This window comes from Platalea leucorodia (assembly GCF_965183815.1).
Source record: "Platalea leucorodia genome assembly, chromosome: 1".
NCBI classification, from domain to species: domain Eukaryota; kingdom Metazoa; phylum Chordata; class Aves; order Pelecaniformes; family Threskiornithidae; genus Platalea; species Platalea leucorodia.
The window spans coordinates 38284213-38301207 of NC_138823.1; the positions used below are offsets into that span (position 1 = coordinate 38284213).

General features: G+C 34.5%; 1 protein-coding gene across 1 annotated transcript; it reads left to right on the forward strand.

Moving 5' to 3' along the window:
* Positions 1–1078: 1078 nt before the first annotated feature.
* Positions 1079–15312, forward strand: PPP1R42 (protein phosphatase 1 regulatory subunit 42; the record flags this gene model as incomplete). The annotated part of the gene is made up of 7 exons (XM_082305034.1): positions 1079–1207; positions 3449–3615; positions 4060–4198; positions 6322–6438; positions 12350–12467; positions 13768–13896; positions 15176–15312. The coding sequence occupies 7 exons, from the start codon at positions 1079–1081 to the stop codon at positions 15310–15312; spliced, it is 936 nt and encodes a 311-aa protein (XP_082161160.1).
* Between the last annotated feature and the right edge of the window lie 1683 nt (positions 15313–16995).

Below are 16995 nucleotides of genomic sequence, written 5' to 3' on the forward strand. Positions count from 1 at the left end.
CAAAACCCACATGGATAAGGGGAAACTACTGAACTTCAGCCTTGCGTAGTAAATAAGGAAGTTTCTTCTGTCTTTGCAGTTTCAACCTTTGCTTTTCCTCAGTTTCTCATAAATGTACTACTGGCAAGGAGGATTCTCCGTGCCTTGGTTTATGTGGCTGCATGAGTTTTAGTATTGAGATGCTTTTTGCTGTCTCCTCAGTTGTTTTGATACACTGATGTGGGGGTATTATGTATTGGCTAAAATATATAATGTATATTGTATTATGTACAGGCTAAAAAAGCAACCTTTTTATTCTGAGTTGTTAAGTTATATTTGTTAGGGTATTTTTATCCCCAGGCCATTTACACATCCAGTTCGAAATATGTGTCTCACCTTCTTCCCTCCCACCCCCTGTTCCCTGATTTATAAGCTCACTTGCAACAATGGCCAGAGTTTAAAAATACAAGTTGGTTTTGTTGTGAGAGCCTCTACAGTATGCCTCAGTGTGAAAAACTCCGTTTTTCACTGTGCGTAACAAATGCACATGCAGTTGTGTGCATGACAAAAGGGCCGTGCAAATCCATAAACAGTACTGTAGCTTTATACCACTTCTCACAGCCTGTAAAACCTGCTATAGAGACTAATGTATTTTCTAACTAATAATTAGGTTATGAGCTGCCATTAATTAGTTATTTGTGTGAGAATTACTTCTGCTGTGGACCATTGTGCTCATATTTCTATATGAAAAAGGTGAAGACGACAGTACAACCTTAAGCACACTGAAACAACAAATCAAATATAACAATGTATTTCAAATGTTATTTAATACAATAAAAGTTTGAAAAAATGACAGCAAGAAAGGGGTAGGTTTTTATAAGCAGCAAAGACTACATAATTGTGTCACTGTAAGCAACAAGGGAATTGGTGGGGAAACATCAGATTTGAAGTATGCATGTAAGCTTTGTTGAAGATCTGGGGTACAAGTAGTATAACATTCTCCTTTTTGTTTTTAAGGCATTTTGTAAAACTACTTACAAGAGCACGTGGAACACACTATTAAAAGAAGCAGTAGAGCAGTTTGGCCTATTACAGAACTATGGTTCAACTAACAATGGACCTCATTGCTAAAAGCGTCAGTCACAAGAATCGCAATGAAGAGGACTTTGGACAGTATCTGCGAAAAATAACTCATCTGAATTTATCAGATAAAAATATAGATGCAATTGTAAGATTTATTTTTCTTTATTCCTTTTAACCTGGCTACTCAAATGTTTTGCAGTTAGTGTTGAGTTGTTTATAGTTGGGGAGACAAACAAGCAAAGCCAAGTTTCTATTTTGTAACAGCTACACTACATTTGAACGTTTATATTGACTTGCAGTTAAGCCTTAATAACACATCTGTTTGGAAACATGCTTCAGCATTCACTGCTGTTATTCTGTGGAACACAGCTTGGATGTAAAAGTGTTTAAATGGATTTTAAATGTGTGTGTATTTGAAATGTGAAAATAATCTTTCAGCTGTAATTTTTCATATAAAACATCAAAGCGGGCGACTGTAACTCCAGCAGTCTGCAGGTTTCTTCTTATCAGCCTGACACTTTTTCCTTTATGTGGCAAAAATCTTGTTGAAGTATTTTACTTACCTGAAACTGTGGAAACACACATCATCTGTGTAGCAGACAAGAAGGCTATTATCGGTACACTAACTATTTTTGCCATTAATTAATTAAAATAGAAAATCCATGTGAGCAATTACACAAGAGAGGTGAACTGAAGTATTAAAGTGAAGTATTTTTTGCAGTATTTCACAGAACTATTATAGAAATCTGCAGCTCTAAAAATAAAAATCAAAACAATTTACTGTTTTGATTATTTCATACAGTTGCTACACTGTAAAGGAGCTTTCAGGAAGTCACCAAAATGGAAATGATAACTCCACTTGCTTACCTCTTTAGCCACTTAAGAAAGACAATATTTCAAATTAATTATTTAGACCTGACACTTTTCCTATAGAATATAGCCAGGCTGTTGCCATTGAACCAGCCGGTGTAGGGCTTTGACAGTAGTGCTCTAACCCTACTGAAATCTAGCTATAGTGTTCTCGGAGACTTTAGGTCTGAGGTTAAAAACTAAAGTTCATATTTTCAACAGTTTGGGTTTTTATTTAAAGACTTGTATTTATTGATGATTACCTTTATAAAAATGCAAACTGTGGATAGAAGATGATGTAAGGAACTAGTAATTTCGCAGATCAGATTTTTTTTTTAAAGGAAGTAATAATGATATTACATACTATTAAGTGCAACACTTATTTTATTCTTGTTAATGCCATATTTTTTCTAGTCTTGGGAATTTTACAAAGAGTTGTTAACTCACAGCACAATCTTTTCAATCTATCAGTGATTTATTCCTTAGATTTCAGAGGAAGTCTGAGAAAGGAAAGGGGAGTTCAGGAACAGGATACAAGCCAAGTGAGGTTAACAGATTTGGACTGGTGTAGTGGCTTTTTCAAATTAGTCAGGTTAAAATCTACATTTTTTTTTTTAAATTGCTCCCTGGGGCTTATTAATTTAAAAAATAATCCGTGACCTTTGCATGACTAAACCTGCAAACTTAACCCAGTCCTCCTTCCTTTGAGTTTAATAATAGAAAATTTATACAGGTTTCAGTAACTCCTGAGTTAACGCAAATCCCCTCAAGATACTGAGTACATTTTGAAATTGCTGAACCCTGAACAACTGAATTGTTGTGTATGGTGGATTTCTGCTTTAAAAGTGTCATTTCAGTCAAGAAGATTAAATAGCTTGTTCTATGTCAACAGATCCATGCAAGCAAATGGGTTTATTCAGCCCACTCCTAGGAATGTGCACAGCCATAGCAAGTTACTAATTTGATCAGACCATTTGATTAGGACTGGTTCATAAGATGCCTTAGAGAAGTTTAACAGAAACCCTCATAAGAACATGTGATGTTTTAGTTATTTAAGAAGAATACATTCAAAGAAACTTGACATTTGAGTGGAATCTTAGACTCAGAAGTGTATTAAAATACATTGAAGAGCAAGTTTTTATATAAATCAATATTCCTTTGCCAAGAACTGGTTTCCATTACATCACTGAGGTTTGATGGAGACAACTACACTAGCAATTGTGCTTTTCTGAAATCCACCTGCGGAAGGCAAGGAAGGGAATGAAGTCACACACACAGGATGTGATGTACCTGCTGCTGATGGCTGTAGTCCTCAGCTTCTGTATGACAGAACAGCAGTGATTTCAGTCTTAAATCTATGCAGGAGATGATTACTGACACTCAGTTTTTCTAGGAAAAATAGTTGTTAAAAGTGTTTGTTAAAGGTGAAAACATATAAATCGTGCAGCAGAACTTAAATATAAAAACAATCAACAGCTTCCAGAAGCAGGCGGTGAGTGAAATCTATGTAGCGTTAATTTGTTATTGTTTATTTCAGGGTGACCTCTCTTTGTGTAAAAATCTTAGAGTTCTATATTTATATGATAACCAAATCAGTCAAATCCAGAACTTGGACTTTGCTTCAAATATAACACACCTTTACCTTCAGAACAATTGTATTACACGTATAGAAAACCTCTCATCGCTGAAAAACCTTGAAAAACTGTAAGTTGAAAATCATGTATTTATTTTACTAGTAAAAGAACAATTATTGCACTAAGACATTAAAAAATTATGTAGCCAGTAAGGTCCTTTCAGCTCTTAAATGTTGCTTTTCAAATCAAAGTAATTGCTTATGATTTTTTAACAAAGTGTTCTATGATATAAATAAAGTGATGGCATATCATCTTAACATTTATTTGCATTTAAATTATTTGCCTTTTTCAGCCATTTAATAATAATAGTAGCAATATATAAAACCCCTAAAAAAACCTTGGATCTGTTAGCTGTGTGTTCTACTTGCATGCTAGGTTATTTGCTTTTTCTCTTATAATTTCCAAGTATTATTCAATAATATTTAAAACTTTTTTTTTTTTTTAATATATTGAGGCCTTGTGTTAGCTTTCGCTTTCAGAGGATATTAAATCTATTTTGTGTCCTATTCTGCAGGTATTTGGGGGGAAACTGCATCACTGTAGTAGAGGGTTTGGATAAATTAGAAGAAATAAGGGAGCTACATATTGAAAGTCAACATCTCCCGCTTGGTGAAAAGCTTCTGTTTGATCCAAGGTCTCTTAGGTCCCTGGCAGTAAGTACATTTTGAGAATTTCCATGAGCCCAGTATTTTTAAGAGAAGTAATTAGGACTTGATCACTTTGTGTTTTCCTTTTCTCCCAGCTGGTGTCTTTCTTTCAAATTCTACCAAGGGACTCCCATCCCATTTCTCACGTAAGCAAGGAGTCCAGCAGATTCTACTTCATTTATTTTTCTATGAAGCATGGAAATACAAATAAAGTTAGAGAGGAAGTAAGGAAATGTGTAGATAGCCTATACCAACAGAATGTGAAGGGGTAGGAATTCATCACAGTTATCTTAGTTTACTTAGTTTGTAGTGAATTATTTTGCTGATACTTCTCTGATTTGATTGTTACAGTGGTTTATTTACCGCCTCCTGTATTTCTCTAGAGAAGGCAATGGCAAAAGGTGCAAACAGCTTTTTTTCTGGATATTAGGGGCAACACAATCAAAAACATTCAGTTTTAGTTCTGCAATTTTTCTATGTTGTGATATGTCAAAATTTCAGGAAAGTCAGCTTTTGAAGTTTTCTTTCAACGTGTTAATTGCTCAGTAAACATCAAATGTATTGTTGAAGTAGTTAAAAAAATAGAGTTGATTTACTGATAGATGTAGTTCTGTACTAAAAAAAAAATCACCTTGCTGTATCTCCCAAAGTGTAGTCAGGGCTTGATGAGCTTTTTTTGCGAAGATAAAGAACTCACTGAAATTGTTCCTGTGTATATCATAAACATTTGACCAAGCTCTAATTCTTGCTGTTTTGAAATTAAGTAATCCTAGACATGTATGGCCATTTTCCTTTAACAGAAATGAACCATTCCTGTGGGAGCACTTTCACTTTGTTCCTTCTATATTGGAGAAATGATGAAAGTAGAGGGAGGTTATATAGCTGTAATCTTCCCAGGATAACTCATATACTTCAGTGTTTCTCGGCATCCTGGCCTAGAGTCACTAGCATTTTGTTCTTCATGGCTTTTATTTAAGGTCTTTTGGTGTGGTGGTTTTTTTGTTTCGTTTTTTAAGAAACAGTTTGCATTATTGACCATGTAACATCTTTGTGGAAGCTACATCTAAAAACATTCTATTTTTATCCTTTGAGTGCTAAGTGTTTGGTCTCTCTTTAAGACATCACTTCTTACTTCATCTTCTTCTATCTGTTTCTGGCTCTTAATGCTGTCAGAGATAAAGGAGCCAAAATCATTGGACCATATAGCTCTCTGCGTACCACAAACAAATGTTCGATGACGATGACAATATCGTGAATCTTTTGACTGAGGAGATTAAGTTTATGCACTGTGTGTATCAGGATGATACTGGTAATTTCTGCCTGCAGTGTAGCTCTTGGTCAGATTTTAGAAGGGGGTTACATTTCCTGTATACACTGCTGAAATAGACATTTTCTAAATAACGGTAAATCCCATATCTCAACTCACTGGGTTAGGTGCCCTGTTTCATCTTCTGGAGATACAAGCTTATTTTTCCTTCTGTGTGAAACTAAATGAAGTATTCCCTGAGATAAACACCTGAAATGCATTTACTTTTTATCTAGAATGTAAAGATCTCTCTTAACTATTTGTCTGTTACAAAAGGCAAAGTGCATTATGTGACTCACTAGTGTTCCAACAAAGGGGCAAGGAATAGAGGTATGTATACCGAGAGGTTTGTAGGATCAAGCCTGAAAGAAAAACAGTATAGTCCAGCTGTTAAACGAGACTATGTGGGTATCAGATATGGATTTCAGCTCTGTGCAGTTCAGATGTAACCTTGGAAAAGGCAGTCAATTTCTGTGTCTGTTTTGTACTTCAAACGTAGAGTTAGTAGCACTTGCAGAACTCTGTCAAGCATTTGAACGTGTTTAGAGAAAAACAAAAATTCTGTGTTTACTAAGAATTTCTGAAATAATTGGGAAATAATCTTATTTTGGTTTGACTTTCTTGATAAAAAAAACCAAACAGCATTTTATGACAAGATGCAAGGCCAACATAAAACAATGTGTGAGGTGCATGGTAGTTGTATTTGCATATTTCTGCTTCATATGCTTGTTCTTCCTTTAAGAGAATATTCTGTAAGAATTTACAACTTGACTCATGCATGGCATGAAAAAAAAAGTTTCTTTTTCTGCTTTTCTTCCTCCAGAAATCTTTGTCTGTGTTGAATATCAGCAATAACAACATTGATGAATTAGAAGAACTGGCAATTTTGGAAAATCTTTCTTATCTTAGAGCAGTTGACAATCAACTTCAAGATATGAAGGTATTAAAATAAATATTTGTTCTATTTAGATAAGCAATCAGTCAAATTCATCTTTATCACTAAATAGATGAGTAAAAATAAACTTTACTTCTACAGTTACTGAACCTCTGACTTTCCAAGCGTGTTGTCTTTTCTCATCCAAAAAATCTTGTTGAGATTAAAAATGGAGAACCGTTTATCTAGGATGTCCAAATGTCCTTTAATCCTACGTAAAGTGGCAATTGTGCATGCATCTATCAACTGAGTAGTAAATGCATGGAAGTTATAATTATAATATAATATGTCCAAAATGTAGAGTTAGTGTGAATGTTTTGGCCAAGTGACTATGCGTGGCTGAGTTTGCAAAGATGACATGGCCATTGTTTGCTAATTAGCTTGCAATATTTTACCATATTACAGTTTTTAGTTCTCCATTTTAGTGTAATAAAAGCCTCTTCGTAGATATCAGATCATCCAGCTGATTTTGCAGGCATTCTAATATCAAAATGACTTTTCGACTACCGTTGCTGGACTAGCATAAGAAGTATTTGTCATGAAAGTATACATTGAATTTCTTTCATAAATTTCTGCTAAGGAAAGACATGTCTTCATAAGCAAGAGCTCTGATTTCCACAGTAGCAGCTAAAACAAAAGAAATAAAAGTATTTATGCTCTTCCTTTTGCAGTAGTGAATGTAGTTCAAACAGAACGTTCTAGACTTACAATTTCCAGCTTATCTTCTCAAAAAGGAACAGGAGTATTGGCATTGTTACTTCTCATTATTTTTGTAAGTTACGATGTCTTCTACTTCTTGACATAAAGCGCAGCTAAAAAAATAATTTTAGTGTCATGCTAGTAAATGAGTATCAAATTTCTGTTGAACAGTATGCTGACACCATCATTGCACAGTGGAGGCATGGAACAAACTTTATAAATTACTTAATAAACACTGTTTTCATTTCATATAAACCATAGGTATTAGTGTTCTGCGTTTTTTGAAATTTATATTTTTATTAATAAATACTAAAATGAATTGGCTTAAATCATAACCCAAATCACCAAGACAAAGCCTTGATTAAAATAAACTCTTTCATTACTGGTTTGCATATACATTCTATTTCCTTAGAAAAGTTAACTTTCATTGGTTAGTAATTATTAAGATAACTATTCTTATTACTTCTTAGAACACTTAATATCTTTAAATTAAATTTGGCAGTTCTTTTTACTAATGAGGAGATGCCAGTACTTTGTCTGCACAATCTAGCAATTTTCTAGGTCAATATACTTTATTTGGATTCTTCATTTTTTACATTTTAATATTAAAAAATGTTGAATGATGCATTTCTTTTTTACTAGAGGATTATTAATGTATTGTATTTCAAGCTGTGTTTCTGGCTGGCAGTTGTGATTGAATTCATATCGAAATACACTTCATATAGGCTTTTGCTGGGTAATTAAAACCATATTGGATGTGTTGGTTACATCAAAATAACAGTAAGCTTTTTTAAATAGGTAGTCTCTCCAAAGCTTCCCCCTTGAAAAGGATGCCTTTTCTAAATAAAACATATTACAGTGATTTTTTTAATTGTCTTTTTTCTTTCTTATAAATACAAAAGACTTCAGTTGTGATAATCTTAAAAGGGGATTGTCTTAGCCAAAGAACCAATTATTTTTAAGAATGAGGATGTCAGTTCTGAGACAGTGTTTTCAGTATCTCAGAGGAAAAAACGGTGTCTTCTGAAACAGAATAAGGAGAGGACAAAAAGACTGTATTATTCAGTAGCTGTGTATATATTATTTAATCATTATTAAAAGGCATTTCATCATGATTATACTTCATCATCAGGAAGATCAGAGTTAATATTTAACGAAATCAATTAGTCATTTAGATTTCCATGTTACATGGTCACAGCTTTTTAAAAATTATGTGGTTAGCATTTGAGTTAGCTGCTGCTGCTGCTGCGATCAGTTACACTTGGATCAAGCTCTGGTAAACTTTGAAAGTGACTGTCCTGTGTGTTTTCTAAACAATCTCCAAGTTTTGAAAATATGGAGCAGATAGGGTATTTCTATTCATATCCTTGCAGACCTGTAAAATTAATGAGTCTAACATATAGTGTGATGCAGCTGAATATCCAGCTTTCCAGCTACAATTACTGTGTTTTAGAGATTGCATTTTAGTAGGCTCTACATATCACTAATACAGATTCTTATTTGAATAAAAAAACCCCAAACTGTTGAAAAAAAGCAGTAAGCCATCCAAAATAATAAAAAAAAAAAGTCAGTTTTAGATCTATTTAAGAGGCTTTAACTTACAGTGAACATCTAGCAGGAGAACAATTTGATACATCCACTCACTGTGTAAAAAAAAATAGTTGAGGGAAGTTTTGAGTATGTTTCAAATTTTTTGCAACCCTGAATTTCGTGATTCCATGGCTTGCATTATTCTACAGCTGTGATAGCTGAAAGGATTTTAGGGGGTATACAATTATACTACATATAGTTAATTGCTTCTGCTGGCTGAACTTGTTACACGCAGCAAAGGCTCTTTCATTCCCACACAAGCTGCCTCCATTCTCCTCCGTCTTGCCTCTCTGTTTTCAAAGCTCTGAAGTATACCTCTTTTTCATGCCAAAGGCTCTACGTCCCCCATTTTCCCATTCCTGCTTCCCCATCACTGCCATCAAGAACGTCCCCAGGAATGTTTCGCGTTGATCGGAGACCGTGGCGGTGCTGCATGACAGAGAAGTGCCAAAGAGCTCTGTACCCAGCTTTGCTTCACCCGGTGGGAAGAGAAGCTGTAGAGGAGCCGTCCAGGTCTTAGCAGGGCTGGTCAACAGCAGTGATCTGTGTAGCAGAGGTAGATGGCAGCAGGAATAATACGGAATCTTTGCAAAAGAAGGAAATGTGAAAGGCATGAGAAATGCATGAAATACAATCTTCTCATGTAGACTTTTCTCACTTTTATATAATCAGTATAATTATTTTATATCTAAACATTTATCTCAGTTTTTTTCACATTATTATGAAAACCCATACTCCCTCGCTTTTCAACAATGCCACGTTGATTTCAGCGTAGTTGAAAATTAGGGCTAGTAAATTCAAGCACTTAAGGTTCTGGCTAATTCAGGGCATTGTTAGCATAATTAACAGACATCAAGGCATATGACCTCGTTTCACATGACTGAAGTTTATATAATGCAGACTGAACAGTAGACAGAACAAAATTAAGTAATTTTTCTCAATTCATGCAAAATAACTTACTATGAGTAGCTACCACATGTAAAAAGCATGTCTTAGGTCAGTTACCAAGAATATAATTGATCTTAATAGAATTGGCTTTTCTTTATTTTCTGTTTCTTGCTACTTCATTTATTTATCCTATCGAGCTTCTAGTTTACTTTAGTCAGGTTTGCAAGGACTTCTAGGCTGCAGTGTATTTGGGTTGGAATACTAAGGGAATTTTTTAAAAACATTCCTATTAAAAAAAAAACCCACAACTATTTCTGTTTACAAAAAGCCAGAATATTATTTATTTATTAATTACATTAGTTTTGGGAAGGTTATGACTTGTGTGAGTATTTGGATAGATAGAGAAAATATAGCTAGATATACCTATAAAAATCGGTATTTCCTAAGTCTTTCATTTATTCAACCTCTGCCCGATATTGATTATGACAAGAGGATATCACAAAAGATGAATTCATTCACTTCAGAATCGAGTCAGGAACAAGAGAAAAATTATAGATTTTCTCAAATAGATTATGACAGGTAGTCAAGATGGTGACAAATTGCTGTCTGTGGATGTAGTTAGGGCAGTTGGACTAGACATTTCCGATAAAAACTGGAGCATACTGGTCAAATACCAATTCTTAAATGGCCATCATTAATTGGTAAGAACGTTATTGCCAGCACTACAGCTGCCTACCAAGGCACTTGCCCTTCCCCCTCTTCCCCCCCCCAATAGAATATAATTTGCTCGTCAGTATTTTGTAGCAGACCTCAAAGTGATAGCATGACATGATCATTTATCAAACGGAGACTGCCCAGAAGAGTGTCTGGTCCCTTTAGTACAGCTTATTGAAAGGCTGGGAAGTGAAAGCACTTTATTAGAGACAGGAAGGCAATGAACAACTAGAGCGTATCGAAAGGGTAATCATATTTCAGCACAGGATTAGTGTGCTCTTAGATAAACATACACTGGAGTAAGCATGTTCTGGGTCATTTATCAAGTAAGTAACAGCTAACAAAAATCTACAGGACTCTTTGTGTACATTCCTCAAAGTTAAACTGTATACATCTTATTTCAGTAATAGACAATTTTGTGTTGCAAAACTATTACTTGAAAAAAATCTTTCTAGTGAAATCTTGAACACATTACAGATTTCAGTGACAATGCCTGAATGCTCAGGTAAGAATACATAAATACATTTGCTAAATGCTATTTCTCTTTTAGTAAGCCTACCCTAAAATATTTTTCACCTAAATTATTGTGTTTGTGATTAAGTGTTAGCACCTAAACTGTGGGGATTATCATGTTGCTATTCTGATACATGCTGATAAAGCTTTGCTGTGTAACAATATGAGATTCATCAACATTTCTTCATGTGGACTGGTTCTCAGAGTTTCTTGCAGTGTTTTATCAGTCTTGCTCCTCACAGAACCAGACTTTCGCTCTCTATTTTTTTGAAAAGATGTTATCATCACTGGATAACAATAGATGATATCACCATCATCATCGATAGACAAAAAGGTGGTGTGAGGCTGTGCTGCCACTTCCTCTTCCTTGTGATTTTTCTAAACATGTATTATATAACCCATAGAATATTCCCAGGAGGATTTTCTACCAAGGGAGTAGAGCCTGCAAAACTGAAATTCTCCTTGCTTGTGTTACCCAGATGATTTTCTAAATTTGAAGGAGCTAAGAGATATCTGCATTGCTAGATACCTCATTATTGGCATCAAGCTACAAAATTCTACAGACTTTGCAGTTTAGAATCTGTCACATCATGATTAGTAGATTTTTTCCAAATTATTACAACTGTAGAACATAAATTCTCTCTCCCCTGGTACTCATAGAGATTGTTTTGAATCCCTCCTTAAGGTTTTCACACATATAAGGAAGTCTATCAAGAATGACAGTTAAGTGAAATTTTGAAAAGAAAGTATTTCAGAAAGTAGGATATCTGAGTAGAAAGGACCAATCTGCTAAGCTTTGCATCCTTTTAACTTGAATTTATTGTGTTTAAAAGACAGAAGAAGTTTTATCTAGGTCATACTGCCCTTGGGTAACCAGACAAACTCAGATGGAGAAAAGTATATTTCAAAGATTTCACTATTTGGGCCAATACTATAACTGACCACCCATGGTTATGTAGGGGGGGATTACTGTTTCTCTTGTAAAATACAGTTTTACATATATATAAAAAGAGAGGCAGTCTACTGTGGTTTGCACGATTTTTAGCTTTTTTGGGAGTCTGTTCTTTCTCTGTAAAGTATTTGTTCTTCCACAATTTTTTCAAAATCTAATCACACACTGATACTCTAAGGGCTCTGTGAGACCACGGGGATGCATTAACAGACACTACATATCATACTAATTTTTTGGCTGGTAATTCCTCGGCTTCAGGTGCTTATAAGTGGGATTGTAGTGGTAATTTTCCATAGCCAGCATTACTATATCCTTCAAAATGCAGAGTTTTCCAACTGCATCACCATTTCTTCTGTGTGATTTTGATATATTCAGGGAATACTACGCACCACTCTATTTGAAAATGCACATTCTTAATGTGCATATTAATACATGAATAGTCTCATTGAAGTTATTTCTGTGTGCAGGATTTGGGCCTGGCTGAACAAATCACGTTACTACTGAATATTACTCTGGAGGGGGAAAAATAATCACAGTGTTCTGTTCTTGTATCAATTGCAGGATTTGGAGGTTGTATTACACAAATGGCCAAAGCTACGCAGAATGGATCTTACAGGAAACCCCATCTGCCAGAAGCCAAAGTACAGGGACAGGATTGTAGTAGAGTCACGAACTTTAGGTAAAAAATAAAACTAATAGCCAACACCAAAACCCACCCATAACCCTCACTGTTTTAGCACATAACTGATGCATTAGTCCTTCTTGAATCGCACTATGTATGTAAACATAATTGCTGCCATAGATACTTATGTCAAATGATAAATTTTTAATTTATGTACAGGTAACCTAGCTAAAGCTGTTTATGTAATCAACTGCACAAACTGTGTTGCTTAGCTTTTGCTATTAGTAGTAGTAATAATTTGTTTTATAACAGATGATTGCTGAGATTTTTATAAGACAATAAGACTTTTTTTGTGTTCAGATTCCAGACGTTGTGAAACCGATTTTCAAAGATAAGTTTAGTCTACTCCCCTATCAGCCTGTAGTAGTTGCTTAGATGTTTTAGTTGTACAGTTACAGCTGTAAGGGTCATACCTTACCGTATTTGAATTTGTTATATAACATTTGTCCTTAAAGTTAAAAGCAGTTTACACTTATGTTACAAATGTATTTGTTAATCTTAACCTTACTGTGATGCAGTTTACGTTATTATTTTGAGATAATTTTAGCACAAAAGGAAGCAACTTAGTCTTCTCTATGTAAATATTCATACTGTAGAAACAAAAAATATCTGCTCTTTTTTTTTTTTGATAAAGGTGGCAATTATCTTAAAAGCTGTAAGTACAGAACTTGTTTTTCTTTTTTCTGAGAGTATAAAATATTGCCCATTAAGAAAAAGAAAAAGCCTATCTGCACAATGAAAATAACAGTGCCTTAGGACAGTTCTAATGCAGCCTAAATTTGTAGCCAAATGAGGTATTTCATTTGGTCTGACTCAAAAATGCAGCTGCAACCAAGGAAACATAGAGCATAAGCTTTATGGCACCTAAGTGCGCAACGTGAACCTTAAAGAGCCAAATCTGTCTGTCTGTCTTCATGATCAGTAGGATTCCTTGACTGTTAAGACATGCAGTTTCCCTCTCTCAACCTGAATTTCTGCATCTATATATGTTTTTTGTGTAAGAGCATAGCTTTTCTTCAAAACTTTCTATAAGGTGTTGCACATTAACTGAATGTGAAATATATTTTTTTCCCTTGAAAGTTATAAAAATAATAGATGCTTTCTTTTGTAATCAAGGCATGTCAGCTCACTCTTGCAGCTTGAATATTAATATCCAGCTGTATTGGGTATTTTTTTTACCAAAAGACAAAAAATATTTGAAAGAGCAAATACAGAACCAGTACACGTTACATACAGCTTTGTACAGCCTTTTAGTTAACTTCGGGTATCACAAAAAATGTTCCCTTCTCTTTGACAGAATCCCTTGATGGGAAAGAAATTAAAGAAATGGAAAGACAGTTCCTAATGAATTGGAAAGCCTCCAAAGCTGCCAGGAAAAAAAACAAAGAAAGAATGACAAATGAACATGCAGCCTACCTACATTTTTGTAAGCAAACTAAGCAATTACTTCATGATTATTTGCAATATTATAGAAACAATAAAATAGCAGCTAACAGTAAATGTACTAGGAATAAGACATGTACTGGTGGTGGGACCAAAACACAGGAGTAGAAATTGAACTTTTCCAATATAAAATTTAATTTTAGCACTAGTTCTTGTGGTGTTTTTTTCCTCCCATCCCAGTCTCCCAAAATTATGGAAAGGAGTAGCTAATACATTTTGAATGTTTGTAAATATTCATGATTACTTTCCATATTTAAAAAAAAAAAAAAAGCATTGGGCATTCTAGAATAAATATGCATGAAATACATCAGACTTTTAAAATCTATTATTTGATGATACTTATTTGATCTGTGTAATTTCCCAGTCCTTTTGAAGGCCTTCACAAGATACACATCTAGCAGAAGTAAAAGTTTTAAATTTGGAAAGGAAAAAAAAGTCTTGGAGGAAAAAAAGCCTTAAACCTAAAAGAAAAGGCAACAGGTTCTTAAAGCGGGAAAACAAATGACTTTTGACACTTAAGCAAAACCTGAAATAAACTTTGAGTTTTTTAAAAAATGGGGTGGGGGTTGTTGTTGTTACAGAGTTGACTGCAGATTAAAACATAAATGACTTAACAGCATGTCTTGCCATCTTGCAGGATTTGGAAACAGACATTAGACTTCAAATGACTCAAAATGGTTTGAATGACCATATTTATAAAATAAAATAAAATTGGTGACAGTTACACTGTTGTTTTGAGAAGATAAACTGTGATAGGTAACCAAGGGGAGAGAGCATGCTCTTTGTAGCTATACTATCTCAAATTAATTCACGAAATCTCATGAAGATCAGTTATTTTTGAAGACATAGAGTGAAAAGCACTCAGCCTGTCGGTCTCAGCCCCAAGAAAGCTGCAGTCTGCTCAGTGTTTGGAAGCCATATGTGAATGGCAATGGTTCTGAAAGTAATATTCTCTCTTCTGAATAACTACCAATATAAGGAGGTGCTATGTAACTGAATTTACTCCCTTTCAAATAACTCTACCTGAATATGAATACCTGCTTTAATATTCACCTTCATCAGTGTTTGCAGCACCTTCCATAATTTCATATGAAGTTCTCCATTTTCAGTTATCAAATTTGAGGCATTTTTACCCTAAGGCTTATTACACTGTTTTCTATAACAAAATATATTGGAACCTGTGATCAATCATACTGAATATTAAAATAGATGTGGTTTGACTTGGGATATTGAATTAATCCTTTTATCTTTCTTTTCTGCAGCTGACTTTGAAACACCTTATCCTATTCTTCCCTTTCACTACAGTCACTCTGTGAAAGAAAAACCAAATTTTTTAGTGTTGTCTGAGATGCACAAAGTTAAAAGAAAACCTCTGCCAAGAATCCTGGGAAAAAAATAAATCAGACGAAAACTCAGGTATGTTCCTCAGACATCTTCCTCTTAGTTCTGTTGGTTATTGCATGTACAGCTCTTACTGCATCAGTTGGAAAACGAGTACATGAAGGTAGAATTTAATCTGAAATCAGTTTCATGTTTTTTTAACCACGTTATAATTGTGGTCTTTATTTCTTTGAAAGACAGGATAATAGATTTCCGTTTCTGGTTATAAATCAGTAGACTAGCTAATAGTAATAACTTTACTCCAGTGTTACTAGTTTCTGTCGTATGCATTTGCTTGTAATCTTCCAAAAAGATAAAACAATATAGAAGTTAATTCTTGGAAGTACAGTTACTGTCAACAACATTGGTGAAGGTTGATCCCGTGCAGGCAGTAATATGCAGAAGGAGAAACAATCACTTTTCATCATTATAGCTTACCTCTAATAGACATGTTCCAGTGTATTATATACGTGATGAGCATTTTCCTGTAGCATCAACTCAAGACCATCAAGATAATCAAGAAAGAAAATCTGATGTGTGTGCCTTACAGACATTTAGACATTAGATGAATTGAAACAATCCACAGTTTAGCGTTCCTTAACATAAGCAGCCTTGGGAACTCTAACACAACTCTTTGTGGAACTAAAATCTGCTCATGGGGATTAACAGTTTGGGACCTCTAGTTTTTCCAGTTTTACCTGTAGTAATAGTTTAGTTCAGTATTTGGGACCTAATATCACTCCTTCTGTATTTTTAATGCTACTTTTAGCCTAACTGTTTCATTATTTATCAGCTGTACTGGCCAACAAAAAAAATCATCATTTATGCAATGCTGTAGATAAATAAATTCAACTGACGTAGGTATTCTTTTGTAACTAAATTACTAAATGTAGTGTTTTATTTTACATTCAAATCGGAATTTATTAGTTTGTTTGAGAATTTAACTAGGCAACATTTAATACTATTTTATTCTTGACAACTTACCACTTTCCATTCCATCAGTTTTGTTGCTACTGATTATTTGTTCTGACAAAAAATTGCTGCCTTTCCCTTGAGAAAGGACGAAGAATTACAAATCACAGAGCTGCTCTCTTCCAAAGTATCATATTTGTTCTTCATATGACAATGGATATATTCCGGCCTAAAACCAAACTGAACTCGCCGTATGTGTGCCTGTTCTTGGGTTTTCTTCCTGCTGCAGAAGTGGAGAAGTTTAAAAACAAGAACTGCAAGAATAATGTACTAGTTATCACAAAATAGTACTACTATGTGATTATTTTCCAGCAAATAGTCCAGGCTTGTAAAATTTAGAGGGGTACAGCCTAATACTCACGCCATACAAACATGCATTTTTTTCTTTTAATTCCATTGTAAAATGAGTTCATCCACATGCTCAGTGTTCTGTAAGCCTGCATTTCATCTTTATTAGCATTCTGCCTTTTGGGCTAGGCTGAATAAAGCTATGCTTTTCATTTACCATCCCCCTTAGTTCTAATAAAGGGTGGAACATGTGTGTACAGCACCTCCCAGAAAGTTATTTTCTTCAGTGTAGGAACTTCTGCTATCTCCTTGGAGATAAAGCATTCCGATTTTACTCTACTATGTTAAAAAGCTGTCCAATTGTTGAGCTGCTTTGCTTGACAAAAATTTTCCCAGTATTAAGAAGCTGGAGTACAGTCCCGGGCCTGTTGAAATCCCTCCT